Consider the following 15042-nt stretch of genomic DNA (forward strand, 5'->3'; position numbering starts at 1 on the left):
TTTTTCAGGACGTTTCCGGTGTTGGAGGAGCATCTGTCTTCCTTCGCTCAGAAAACTAGTCCCAACAATGTCCGACTGTGTGAATGAGCCCCCCAATCAGCCAGGTAGATCAGACATTATTACAGGACCAGAAGCTTAATTAAGGTTGTTTACATGTCATTTTTTTCAGTTTAGAGTCATTTATCGCGTTTATTTAGAGCAATCATACACAGTCACTGAACTTATGGAGTTAAATGTGGTTTATCATATTTATATATAACAGTAACATTTCTAATTTAGATAAGGACGGTTTTGGTGTCGCATATTTCTTTATATTTTATGCATTAAGCTTCTTAGTCTCTCAAAAATCTTGATTATTAATTGACTTTATTCAGTCTTGAACAGAGATGTTTATTCAGAAGCAGCTTATAGGTTGGGCTATTTTCTTCCAAATGTTTTTGACTTTGATTGTTTTTTATTCCATAAAAATTTTGATATTCTATCTAAAATGATAATGAATGATAAATGACCTGCACTTGTATATCACCTTTCTGAGTCAGAGGACTCCAAAGAGCATTCACAGGGTATCATTCATCCATTCACACACACACACACACACATTCACACCATTGTGTTGATGAGTTATAGCTACAGCTGCCCTGGTGTGCACTGACAGAGGCGAGGCTTTCCAAGCACAGGCGCGACCAGTCCGTCAGAGGCTCCGACCAATACAAAATATTCTCTATAAGCAGTTTTGCTTCTGATATGTCATTCTGAATCTTGCAAAGTGTGAAGGTAAAGTCTTAGTGAATCATATGATTGTGTAATAGATATAAACTGTAAACATATATAGAACTTTCATACAGATTTCATAGACGTTGTCTTAAAGGTGGGATTCACTGGAAAACATTTTTAAATTAATATTTCTAGTTATAATCAGTCACTCTTGAGTTTTTCAGGTAGGCTGAACATGAAAATAGTCTCCTACATCTGTTTCCTGCATTAGCTTCTGATAAAAAATAGATGGTGAGACTCTAGGATTAGAGAAGCCTGACATCTGTCACACTGTCACCTAACATTCATGGGCTCACCATCTTGACTCACGACGGGAAAGGCTGTTGTTGGTTGAGCGTTGAGGAAACAGCAGAGAAAGTCCAGCTAGCAGAAGCTAACTGTTAGCATTAGCAACTCCACTACACACAGCGGAACCCCTTCAGCCTTGTGTTATTTGTGGAGATAAAACATTGATGTTGCAAAGCAAACGGAGTCAGTGGAAGAGTCGTGTTGCTGTTAGCCAATCAGAGGCAAGATGTCCAAATATCAGGAAATAAAAACTCCAAATCCTGTCATCTGAAGCTCATTTGGCCCAGTCCCAATACTCGCACTTCCACCTTTGCGTCTTTCAATTGCACGTTCCTGTCCAGAGGTGCAAGTGCGTAGGGTGTCTCGATTCTCGAGTGCGAAAGTTGAACACGCCCCTTTTGCACCCTTGATCCGCACTTCACCCATCCGCATGTTGGCTTGGGCCAAGGGTATTACCCACAATCCATTGATGTGCGGGAACCTTGAGAAGAAGGTGGAGCAATGGTTCAAGTACCTTTTCTTAAAATATGTTTTTCAAATAAAAGACGTTCATTTTGAATGCACAGCAGTTAATAAAAAAATCGTCAAATAGTTGTTTGTTTGAAAGTTGTCAATAAAGATTTGTTTAAAAGTAGCCCAAACGGCGGCCGGCATCCCGGCATGCATCTCGGTCGATGACACAATGCTCCGTGTCCCAATTTGGCACACTTGTGTACTTGTGTGTACTGCGTACCTCCTCAAAGTGCACTTCACAGAAGGGTGTAGGGTGCAGTGTGAGTATTGATATTGGGCCTTTCTCCGTCAGCTGACTTGTACTTCCTGAAACAGATGCGTCTGAGTTTTTTTCCACACAGATTACAACTCACAAGGCATTCATTTCTACTAGAGACCACTACAAATGTACTGATTTAAATGAGTGTTCAACAACTGTAATTCTTAACCTGCATCCAGTATGTTTATATTAGAGTGACTCAGTTATTTAAGTTTGATGTCTTTCAGATTGGCTTCATAAGCTAGATGGTTAACATGTTGAATGCACGTCACAAAACATTTTGATCCACTTTTAGATTAGTTAAATTGTAAAATTCCCAGCTGGGATGTGTCTTTGTGGAAGATAAATGCTCTCCCAGTGCATGAGTTTTCACTGGGTTGTTTGGTTTCCTCCCACAGTCCAAAAACAGGCCTGTTAGCAGGCCAGTCAGTGATTCTAAATCAGCCCTAGGTGCGTGTTTCTGTCTGGTGGTTTGTCTCTGTCTGCCCAGAAAATAGATAGATGGATGGATGTTTAAAAAGCTCCATTGTGGAAAAAGCTCAAGACCAGAACAAACACCACTAATCAGTATTCTGATGATCTCTGCAGCAATAAGGTTAATGTTCAAATGCTAAGGTAGTCAAAATGCAGAAATAAGACCTGGTGCAGAGCGGCTGTTTGCAGAAAGAAACCACACAAGTTCCACTTTGCTTTTGGCCTCTACAAACAAAGTGCTGAATGTCATCATCTTTGCTTGAAAAGAGTGAAAAAAAAATCCTTCAGCGTCCAATAATACACACACTGGGCTTGTTTTAGCAAAAGGGTGTGTGTATACAAAAACCTTGAGTGATCGACAGAAGCAAGGATAGAAGATTAGGAGCTAGCAGTGATCATCCTGTCTCCTGCAGCTCTGAATGTGTTTGTTACTGTTGGTGAAACTGTGCCTGTGTAACTGGGAGTAGTTAGGTTTTCAGACAAGAGAAGGGCCTTTGTTTTTTCTCTGTGTGCTGTTGCTGCTAGTGCTGACTCAGAAAACTAGGTCAGATTTCAGAGAAGGCTGGAGTCACACTGAAACAAGATGTTTTCCCCAAATCTGGTCAGAAATAGCTTCCTCCTCTTGGTCTGACAGGAAGCTACTAGCGTTTGTTATTGTGCTTCTGAGAAGCTGTTTTACAAGTTTGTTCGTCTTCTGAAATGGAAATAAAATAATTAATCTGCTGTTTTGTTCTTAGAGATCAGTCAGAAATTCCAGTTGAAGGACAGAATATTTTGGCCAGTGTAAGTTTTGTGATGCTGTAGTGCATAGACAATGTAAACGGTGCCATATGGATAAAAATCAGCTGTGAAAACTTCGTATGACTTTTTTTTTTTTACTTCTGGCAATTTAGCCTCCTAGTTTTTGATTTTGCAGAACACAACATTAGCAGATAGCTTAAGCTTTGAAAGAGAAAACATTCTTTGTCAACTGCCTCATCTTTTTTACCACTAGATGGAGATCTTTACTCCAGTTTTTAGGTCATACATGTTCTAAATCCACTCGGGGTTAGTGATATCATCAGACACAAAACTCAGTGATGTTATCTGCTGTGTGAACAAGACTACATCCAAACGAATCACCGTCTGTGGCATCAAGTGTTATTTCAGTGGTGCATTTACTTGGAATAAGACGCATTTGATTGAATCAGAAGTTAAAAATAGATTCATTTAAAGCATTTACTTTATTTTGAAAGGAGACGAAGGAGAAACAATGATTGTGTTCCTGACTTACAGAGAAGGTTGTGTTCGTTCATAGGTTTGTGTTACTGCCCCTTACTGCACACGGGCTGTCACTATTTATAATACTTGCTGTGTGTGTGTGTGTGTGTGTGTGTGTGTGTGTGTGTGTGTGTGTGTTTGTGCTGTCGGTCTCCCCTCAGAGTTTTCCAGCAGGACAGCGGCACACTGCTCACTAGTCTGGTGTCCGAGCTATCCACTCTCCTTTTATCTATTTTCTTCAGCTTTTTTCAGGCATTCATCTGGATCCTTTTGTTTTTCTTGGCTGACACATTCCTAGTCTGTGAACCTATCAGCTAATTTTAGACCAGCGGAACAAACTTTTGTCCTTTTCCCACCTTGGCGCTTGGCTGGTGGGGTGAAGTTGGTCGCTAGGCTAGCTGTCATGTAAGCAGCGTGCCCTCTCCTGTGGCTGTATTTCACCACCATGTCTACAGGAAGCTTATTCTCTGGTTGCTAGGACAACCAAGGAGGATGGTCCCCTGCAGGAGCTGGGGAAGCCTCGGGCGGCTTTACGGTGCGTTGCTGTGCAGCATGTCTGCTGAGCTGCTGTGGGCTGGGAGGAGAAGGAGGAGGAGCCAACTTTGTAGAGGAGCTTTTAGCAGCTCAGTATGGGTCCTGCTGCTCCACTGCCCCACCATGAGACCGAGCTCAAACATAAGAGCTGGTGCTCCTCTCCCCCCCTTCTGGTCACTTGGCAGCTCTGACTCCCTCTGCTACTGTAGTAACAGGAGAGTTAAGATGTCATCATCATCATCATCATCATCATCATCATCATCCTCCACCAACGATGGACAAGAGAAGTCTAAAGCTAAGTCCCAGTCTAACAAGAGGGGAAGCCTGCAGAGCCCCCCCAGCCCTGGTGAGTGTTGATGAGAGGGGTTCCCATGCAAGACGGAGGGACTCAGATTTACTCAGAGGTTTAAGAATTAGGTTAGAGGAGATGGAAATCACTGTCTAATTTAGATTTATTCATTTGTAAATGTGTCTGAAGCAGTGATTACATATGCTCGAAGGTTTGAGTCACATTATACATTTGATGCTGCATGCTTCTCTGTGTGTTCTGATGGCCACATAATGTAGCACATCTAGGAGTGAGACTGCATTCATTTTTGCTGGTATAAAAAAGACATCTAAGTTTAATTCATTTGGATTAATTTTGGAGCCGTTAAAGGCTGATGCATCCGTCACACGAGGAAAACCCAAACTAAATGTTTGTTTTTGTAATTTAATTTGATTTAAATGAGTTGGCTTGTTTATAATCTCTTATATCATAATCCTGATTTAGACAAAACACTGGGATCACATGACCCTGCAGGTTTGTCTGTGTTTTACTTCCTTAAGCCAGTGATTAGTTTACTGTGGAAGTTTTTAATGAGATTATTCTACACAGGGTCCAATCTGAGTGTTTAGATAAGCTTTGATTGTGTGAGTGACCTCTGGACGCTGGGTTCAAAACGGTTTCATTTGCTCTAATATATAGTTTGTAAATGCAGCTTTTAATGCTCTGCAGCTCGATGACTGTTATGGATGTAGCTTGTCACATTTAAATGGAGTTTTAGGTTTTACCTTATTGTGATCTGGATATTTTTGTTTGAGTCATCATAATTCTCAGAAGGGGTGAGACAGGCGGGGGTGATGGATCCGCTTGCGTACGGGTTTGATTTGGACCTTGGCTGCTATGTAAACGCTGAGTGTTGCAGCATATCTGAAGCAGTAGCTCACACTGACACACTCTGTACCATTTTGCTGAGGAAGCCTGTTTGCTGCAGTAATAAATAACTTAGAAGTCTCTCCATCCATGCAGTCATTTAAGTCTTTTCAATTAGCCGCATGGCTGACCTCTGTCTGCGCCGCGTCCGAGCTTCTTCCATTTGACTCGTTAGCTAAATCTGCTGAAGTTGTTGGAATTGAACTGTGAAGAAGTCATGGATTGAAGCCATCCTTGTTTTTTTGGTGCTTTTTTTTACTTTGGCAAAAATAAATCTGCTCCATCACGTTTGTTTTTGAGACTCATCTCATCTCCAGATGTTCCTCCAAAGCACTCTCGGACGTTTGAGTTGATTCTGTATTAGCATGGTGATTACTCAGCCAGATTTCTTCTCTGCAAGCAAACATAGACTATTTAATCCTCATGATAAACCTGAACATGTAATATCCTTGCAGCTGGAGGTACACAACGTGATTTATTGAAGTTATTAAAGTGTCTGCCAGAGAGATGAGGGGACTTGTGATTCACCTCTTATCAGCCGTCCCATACCTGGACCTCATATTTGATTTGTATGATCCAGCTTTAATACTGGTCCATTAGATATGTAATTGTTTACTAATCTGAATGACTTCATTATTACCTCTTACATGTAGCTAGAGGTTGAAGCAGATTATCTGAATATTTCCAGGATTATTCCAAAAGTGAATGGATTAGTTTGAAAACAAAATGGCTGCTTTTTCCTGAGTCTGCATAGTCTGACATGTTGGACTGGATTATTGATGTTGATGGTTACAGGATGTTCACACAGGAGGACACACAGCTTGATTCTCACACCATGTCAGGAATCTTGGCGTGACCTTTGACCCAGCTCTCACCCTGGATTCTCATGTCAGTTCTCGTGTTCGCTCTTCCTTCTTCCATCTCAGGAACATTGCTAAGCTGAGTCCCATTCTGTCCCGCTCTGAACTTGAGACAGTTCTCCACACCTTCATCTCCTCACGCTTAGACTACTGTAACTCTCTTTTCACGTGTCTGAGCAGAACCTCCCTGAACCGTCTACAGGTGGTTCAGAATGCCTGTGCTCGGCTTCTGACCAAGTCTTCCAAACACACCCACATCACCCCGCTTCTCCTCCAGCTTCACTGGCTGCCAGTCAACTTCAGGATTCATTTCAAGATCCTGGTTCTGGTCTATGGGACCTTACATGGACAAGCACCATCTTACATTGGTGATCTTCTTAGTCCCTACACCCCCAGCAGGTCCCTGAGGTCCAGTGACCAAAGCCTACTGGTTGTGCAGCACCAGGCTAAAGACCAAAGGTGACAGATCATTTGCTGCTGTGGCCCCCAGACTCTGGAACTCTCTCCCCCTGAGCCTGAGATCAGTGGACTCAGTGGTCTCCTTTAAAAAGCAGCTGAAAACTCACTTGTTCAAGCTGGCTTTTGTATGACCTTCTTCACCACTCTCTCTTTATTCTGCTCTCCCCACCTATTCCACCTTCCCCAGGATCCACTGATTTCCCTCTTTCCTGTTCACTCTCTCTCTTTCTTAACATTTTTTAATCACAATTGCCTATTTTTGCTCATTTTAATATATTTTTAAACATTTTCTAAATACTTTTTTATATTTTTACAATTTTTGTTTTTGTGAAGTGCCTCGTGATTTTTATCTTGAGAGGCGCTATAGAAATGATATTTTCTTCTTCTTCACACAAGGGTCGTGTCCCATTTGGACATTATGTTCTTTTACATTTAGCTTCATTCTAGATTATCTTTATAAAAGTCTTTTCATGAAAAAAAGTGTGTTGCAGGAAGAATTAATGCATCTAATGTGTAAAAGCTGTTCTGACTCTAAAAATGTCTGAATTATAAAAGAGAAATAAGAGTTGCAGTTCTGCTGTTAGCCTTTAGAGGGCGCTGTTCAGGCCCACATCAGCACATCTGGCTATACATCTTACTGTAGAAATACTATAGAATAGTAACAACTGTTCTGCTGAGCCTGCCTGTAGCATCAGGCCACCAGGGGGAGTCTGTGGGACGGGAGTGTTTTAGAACGAGTGTCTGGTTCTCTGTCTGTCAGACTGAGGACCAGCTATGTGATTGGTTGGAAAATTCCATCGCTTTCTTTTGCTAATAATAGCTCTGTTACTTTGTGTGTCGTGTCAGTTCTGGAAAAGGGATTTTGTAGAGTTGGATACCGAGGCCTTAAAAATCTTCACACCAACAGGTGGGTCTGTTGTTGCTGAAGGCAACCAGATAGCCGGCTCTATCGCCGAATCTCCCTAAAGTCACACAGAAACCTACAGCAAGCAGACTCATAGGCTGGGTTGTGTTTCCGGAACAGTTAAGTACTCTGCTTTAGTCCGTCTCTGCTCCCCTGCTCCTTTAATCCTCCTCTTAGATCACAGATCATCAGCTGATATTTGGCTTTTTTATTAGTTGTTAAACTCAGCAAGTCACTGAGTCACATGTCCACAGCTTTGATTACTTATTAATCTCTGTGATCAGATTCATACTTGCCTAAAATCACACACAAGCATGTTTATCCTGTGAGAAAATCAGTATTAGTAACCACAAACAACAAACCTTACATTATTGTTGTGAAGAAATCATCACATTTAACAAATGAAATCTCATCAGTAATGATATAAATGATGAAATGTTTTCTAAGTAAAGCTCTGTACAAGCTCCTCAGGCAGCTCCTTTTCTAGCTCCTTTTGCTTGTTGATACAAACTAAACCAGCCAGAGGAAGAGGAATTATAACCCAGTAAATTATAGACATCCTTGTACCAACTGGGCAGATTTTAAATGCTGGTATGAGTATCGACTTGAAACAGTATAAAGCTGGATGTGTGATGAAACGAATCTGAGAGAATCATTGAGTGAAAGTAGGCCTGTGCTGCTGCCTCAGATGACAGGGAATCTGTAAGACATCTAACTGAACTTTACCTTTGAATAAACTAATCTTTTTGATTCTAAATATAAACACAAATATTTACTCTCTGATGACCTGCTGCTTCACTCCAGAGATGAACATATCTGGGTCTACGTCTGCTCTATTACTGTTTATCTAATCTTTGCTCACATTCTTATAAGTATCCTATCTGGAAAGTTCTCTCCTTGTGAAGACAAGATATTCAGTGTTTCTTTTGTTTTTATAGACTGAGCCATTAACTAATAATTTAAGGGAAAGCTTAGATCACAGTAAGGGATGTAAAACCTCCAGTTCTATTTATAACCCTTGTGGAAGTTCAGCCAAACAATAAACACATCAAAGTTCAGAGCCCTATTAGATTACCCCAAAGCATGTACAGTAATGAAGAGATAAGTGCATGTACATGAGTCTGTGGCTGTGTCCAGGTTCAGGGGTTACATCCTTCGAAGGGTCCGGCTTACCCAGTCTACATAGGCAGGGACAGGGTCCTTCACCACCTAAAATGACCAGAAGTGAGCAGCTGTGGTATTGAAGGGTCTAGCCTTCAGATTTATACTGGTTCTTACTAAAGTGTTTATCCTGTCGCCAACAATTGTGATGGCACTAAATAGCAGCCAATGAAAAGGGAGCTAGTTTCAGGAACTAGAAGTGAGCCAGATCAATGATTTGGTGTCTTATTTCCTGATATTTGGTCATCTTGCTTTGGATTTTCTAACAGCAACATGACACACTGACTTGTTGATGTTTTAGCTCCACAAATAACAAAAGCCTGGAGGAGTTCTGTTGTGTGGTGGAGTTGCTATTGCTAACGGTTATCTTCTACTAGCCGAGACGTTCTTTGCTGTTTCCTGGATGCTAAACCAACAGCAGCCTTCCCCGTCTTGAGTCCAGATGGGTGAGTCCATGACTGTTAAGTGACAGTGTGACGTAGATCTGTCAGGCTTTTCTAATCCTAGAGTTTCACCATCTATCTTCTATCAGAAGCTAATGCAGGAGATAGGTGTAGGAGACTGTTTTCATGTTCAGCCTGCACAAACAACTCAGAGTGTCTGATTATAATCAGAAATAATAACACACAGTATCTACAAACGATACACCAAAACCCTTCCTCAAAATCTGGGGAAAAGAATGATGCATTTGTGGACCGCATTTGGAGGAACCTTTGGGCAGCCTTCGTTTCATGGCTGCGACACAAAAGGCCTTCAAATGCAGCCTCAGAAGGGTAGCCCCTGAATTTGGACACAGCCTCTGAAGCTTATAGAGACAGAACCTGTGTCAAAGCACAAGTCCTTTTATCCTTTCTGGCTTTCATCCTTGACTCTGCTTTTGTCTCAGCAGTAGGATAATGACCTCTGGGCGCCAGAGCACTCTACTAGCATAAGTAGCTAAAGAGTGTATTAAATGCTGACGGTGTCCTGTGATATGGGTACCTCTTTGCTATATCCAGATATGATGAGAGCTGAGCTGGTAGAGGTGATAGCCATGATAAGCACAGAGGACTGGAATGTGAAACGAAGCATCTGTCTCTGTTTTGTCTTTGGCTGTGACGATCAGTGTCGGCGTGTTGCTCGTGGCAGTTTGATGTTTATGTCCGTCTGTTTGCATAATATTGTCTTCGAGGAAAGTTTCTCACCATGAGAGGAACCCTCCTGCTGGATTAATGAGACAGAAACAAAACCATTAGGCCAAATGCTGGAAAGGCATTTTATGTGAATGTTTGTCTTTGTTATTTCACATGGGAATGTTCCTGCTGAGTCTCTGGGATTGTCTGACGAGGCCAGCTCTTATGTGTCTCTTTGGGAAAGGGAGTGAAAGCTGGTGTTTACTAACTAGTGAACTAGACCAAATTCTTGCTTTGCAAAGTTTGCAAAGTTAAATAATACATTTATTTAGTCTGGCTTGCCAGGCTAGGTGTTTACAGGCTTGGGAGAAGATGAGCTTGACATTAAAACAAGAAGGCTTGAGCAGAGGTCACAAACTGGACGGTGTTTGATTCGCAGCAACCTGCTGTCCATTTGTGTAGCCAGCTTCTTATCTGATGGTGGCCTGACGGGCCTTTGTGGCTCCACGCAGAAAATCTAACATCAGTTCTGTAAATTAGAACAATATATTATAGAAACATACATGACAGACTTCCAGGAGCCCTTCTGGATTAGTCACGGGAGCAAAAATCAAGCTTTTTAATTTTGTTTTTAAAAGGCTGTTTTGATAATCTTGCTATCAGGTAAACAACTCTGTGATCATAATTAGTCTAGTATTAGAACAGTTTTTAGGTAAATGGAGCTTTAGGCTAGTTGTTCTGCTTTAAGTAGCTATTACCTTAAATACGTTAAAGAAAGTGCTGCTCCGATAAGAAGTTAGATAAGTGTTCAGTCTAGCAGCAGAGTTTAACAAACTTCTTCAGGCTCTTCATCTCTGCTCATAGTATATGCTATTAAAGGATGACACATGCTGCTTTCATTGGGCTGCATCTCTTTGGATCAGTGCTTTATGTAAAGTAAATTGTTAATCATCCGTGTAATTTAGGATTTTTACACTTCCAACTCTGTTATGCTCTGTGTTGATTCTGTGAATGACTTTCTGTTGTGGGCTTTTATAAGTTAATAGTCAAACTTCTGGCTTGTTTTCATTCATGATCATCCCACTCTAATATTAGGCTGTTACTATTACAGAATTAAATATTAAACTATTACAAATGCAGCTTTTAGCAGTTTATAAAACCATCCAACTAGTGCATCATGAGTGATCACACGTGTGTCACAATTGATGCGATCGTTTCTAAATGTCCGTGTGCTGCTTCAGTGGTAAGCGTCACAACCCTCTGTGGTGATTTCCTCTGTGTGGGTGACTCGCTGTGGGGTGGTAAGGCTCTAAAGTCTCTGCCAATTTTAAAACTCGTTGACGTCTTTATGTGAGTTTCATGCTTTTGAACCTCGTCTTTATTAGTTTGTAGTTTATTATGTGGCTTTGGAAATGAACAAAAAATCCTTTAATTTTCCACAAGTAATCAACCAGGCCTTTCTTGTCATGTGAGCGAGGAAACCATCAGCTCCTCTGGACATCATATGATCTGGAGAAGCATGACGAGATGTGAGTTCACCTGCATGTCGTGTGAAAATATAAAACGCACAGAGAAAACAATTCAAACAACAGATAAAAGCTTCTGTCTTTACAGCATTTCAGTGAATGAGATGATGAAGCATCTTGGTTTTGAATAAGAGGTGGGAGGTGAAGAGGAAGTGGGAGGGGGAGGGGTTTGTTGCCTTCTCTATTTTACAGCACAATAGAGCATAAAGTGGTACACCCCAGTCCCTCCCCCTTTTTGCCACGTGGTATGCTCCAACTCTGTATTTAAATCCGGGAACTTGAAGGCTGCTGCTCATGCACAGAAAACCGGTGCAATCCAGGAAGCAGCTGTAACACAGAATCAGAGGAAAGAGAGAGGGGGGAGAGAAACCTGCTTTGGCAGCTCAGTCACAGCAGGAGATGCAGAGCTGAGACTAAAGTCAGAGCTGTGTGAGCCCGGTGTCACAGCAGATGGTGATCTGAGAGGCTGCGCAGTGTCTCTGCTGTCATTCTCTCTTCCACTGTACCAGCGGGGGAGGGGACATCGACTGTCCCAGGCCTAGTTTCATGTCCCAGCATCCCGCAAGAGCTCAGACAAGGCCACTGCGACTAGAACGAAGAGAGCAGGACAAGGCGGGCAGATAGAGGTACTGTAACCGATGATTAATCCCCAACAGTACCATCCAATGTGTGTGCGGTGTAATACTTGCCACCAAATAAATACTGTACGTTCACTGTTATTATAACGGATGAGGTTCCAAATATAGTTGTTGGGTTCTGGAATTAGAGGGAAAAAACTTTGTTTACAGAGAAAGCAGGAATGGAGGAACCTGTAATACAGTGTTTTGCCTTTCATCTGGGAGCACATCTTCCTCGTTGGTTTTGCTACAGTCCATTGTGATGTAATTAAACCTGCAAACAAGTAAAACTCATTGTGCAGGAATGCATGGCAGCTGCAGCAGTGTCTCCAGTGAAACTGGAGGGAAAGAATAGCATCTTGTTTAATGTCCGCCTCAGGCAGAGGCGTAACTGCTGAGGTCTGACTTTCAGTCCCTGGGAGCTCCATGGTTCTGTTTTTAATCAGCTCTGGCATCGGTCTTCATGTCAAATCTGCTGCTCATATTCATGATCATCATGAGTTTATAGTAGGCATGTACTGAAAAAACTATACTTCCAGTTGGTCTTTATTGTTGATATATGCTAAACAACAATCCAGCTGTTTAAAAGGGACTTTATTGGCTATGGTTGTTCTTTTCTGAATGATAAGAACTGATGGTTTGTTCAAGAGGTGGATGCAATAGAGGTTTATTCTCATCTGTGGTTGCTAAGGAACACCTGAAGCTCATGTCCTCACTCTGCCTCTCAGGGATCGAACAAAGAGAAACAAAACTTTTACTGGAGCTTCAGAGGAAACCAGAAAGTAAATAAAAACATTCATGTTGGACTCCAGTCACATGTTCAGGTTTTGTTGCTGACCAGAATTTGGTCCAGTCCTCTTTTATCCGTGTAGAGGAAGGCTGCTTCTCCCTGGGATCAGTCTAAACGCTTGCATGCGTAACAGAACATGTAGAACTGAGATCAGTCCTAATTCAAAAGGCCCATGGAAACCTCTTAGTTTAGCTTTAAGTCAGTTTGTTTTTGTAAATTTGACAGACTGCCCCTTTATCAATATTCTGACTTTTCCTCTGGCGTTAGTCCTCCCAGCAGCGTGAGCTTAGTGTTGGGGTTTGTGGACGGTCCACATCCTTGCTGATGAGGCAAGGCAAAGCAAAGCTTCATCTGTTCAATAACATGCCAACTGACCTTGGATGCCGTTTTTGTAGAAACTGGGTCTGTCAAGTGGATGTGCGTGTGTTGTGAAATTAACAGGATGAAAATAAATGCAGGAATTAGATTAGTAAAGCTAGTTTAAGGCACACATTGGTGGGCTGCACAGTGGCGCAGTGGTTGGAGCTGTTGCCTTGCAGCAAGAAGGTCCTGGGTTCGCTTCCCGGCCTGGGATCTTTCTGCATGGAGTTTGCTTGTTCTCCCTGTGCATGCGTGGGTTCTCTCCGGGTACTCCGGCTTCCTCCCACAGTCCAAAAACATGACTGTTAGGTTGATTGGTCTGTCTAAATTGTCCCTAGGTGTGAGTGTGTGTGCATGATTGTTTGTCCTGGTTGTCTCTGTGTTTCCCTGCGATGGACTGGCTCTCTGTCCAGGGTGTACCCCGCCTGATTGCCCGTTGACCACTAGAGATGGACACCCGCGACCCTGCATGGACAAGTGGGTTCAGAAAATGGATGGATGGATATTGGCATGGCATTTGTTTTCCTCCATCTAGCTGCAAATGATGGCAGCTGTGTCCTCCACATCAATTAAAGTGTGTGTCACCGTTGTCACATGGTAAACAAAACAGGGCTCTACACCTCCACGGGTCTCTAATGTCTCTACAGACGATCCAGGGCAGAAATAAAAGAATTGGGTTCTGTAACAGTAATGATAAAAATGTATTAAAGGCAGACCTGTGCTCTCAACGTGCTGTTCACTGCCAGAGCTAGGTGCAGATGAGCAGAACTGTGCTGCTCCTTACAGAGCAGAGGCAGTTGCTCGGATACATATTGATCACATAGGCAGAGAGCAGACTCAGGTCTCCTCGGAATGAGACACACCAGCTTTAGAGATACTTCCTGTGTAGGTGAGCTTATTTCATATGAAGATGAAACGCACACACACACACACACACACACACACACACACACACACACACACACACACACACACACACACTTGTGTTTATTTATATGCGTGTGCGGACCTCCATTGAATTCCATTCATTTTAGTAACTCCACTACGCCTCATCCATACCATAACCCTAACCAATGCTGTTCTATTCCTAATTGTAACCTAAACTAAAAGTTACTTCACACCATACCTCAAAAAACAAGTTAGCATTGTGTTGACCAGCAAACTGTCCCTACTAAATGCTAAAAACGCTATTTTCTAGTTATGTGCATTGACATTAATATACTGGACATCTCCTTTCCATAGGCTCCAATATCACGTTTTTGAGGCCAAATGGGAGGTGGCCACCACCGCCATTTTGACCGTGTCACAGGTTCCGTCAAGCCCAGACAATTCCACAAAAGGGAAGAGAGGTGGAGCTGAGGGTGGGGTTGTAAGGCTGGGATCAACTGACGGCACCCGGTCGAACTAGCTACAAGCTAACCCAAAACTAATGCGGAGGTGGGAGCTAAGCTAACGGAGGTAGCAACCTAGCTACAACCGGAGTTAACTGTGCACAACACCAGAGCTTCTGAGTCAGAGATACGCCGGGCTGACCGCTGAGTAAAACCGGGTGGAACACAGAGGTCTCCGAGACCTCCACAAGCTGGCAGCCACACAGCAGACAAGCGCCGCTGCGCTCTGAGATGTGCAGAGCTGCAGCTGGGGAGAACCGGGTGGAAAGGCTTCCATCCCAGAGCTCCACAAGCCGGCAACCTGCGCAGCAGACAGAAGCCGCGATCAGACAGAGATGCGCCGAGCTGCGGGGAGGGGAGAACCGGGTGGAAAACATCGGTCTCCCGAGAGCTCCACAAGCCGATAGTCGGAACCCAGCTCCACCAACATGTTATATTTCAACCCATTCTCTAAAGTGCAGCATTATGTTAAATGCACTGGGTTTTACCCTATTGCATTTAAATTTCATGGTTAAACAGTACACGTTAAAATCTAAGCTCAGCTCGGCAGTGACCTAAAATACAT

The 15042-nt window shown here is 42.7% G+C and overlaps 1 protein-coding gene across 7 annotated transcripts in view; it reads left to right on the top strand.

Moving 5' to 3' along the window:
• LOC107385751 (AMP deaminase 2) overlaps window positions 1–15042 on the top strand; it is a 43373-nt gene that overhangs the window by 12288 nt on the left and 16043 nt on the right. For 4 of the 7 annotated variants that reach the window (XM_054749032.2, XM_015959846.3, XM_015959847.3 and 1 more), the window contains exon 2: window positions 9–104. In XM_054749032.2, the coding sequence (XP_054605007.2) occupies window positions 68–104 (37 nt within the window). In that variant the 5' untranslated portion in view covers window positions 9–67. Of the gene's footprint in view, window positions 1–8; window positions 105–3719; window positions 4449–11146; window positions 11946–15042 lie in introns of those variants that run through there. The other 3 variants (XM_015959844.3, XM_015959845.3, XM_015959848.3) reach the window with 2 other exon arrangements.

This window comes from Nothobranchius furzeri, chromosome 3, assembly GCF_043380555.1.
Source record: "Nothobranchius furzeri strain GRZ-AD chromosome 3, NfurGRZ-RIMD1, whole genome shotgun sequence".
NCBI classification, from domain to species: domain Eukaryota; kingdom Metazoa; phylum Chordata; class Actinopteri; order Cyprinodontiformes; family Nothobranchiidae; genus Nothobranchius; species Nothobranchius furzeri.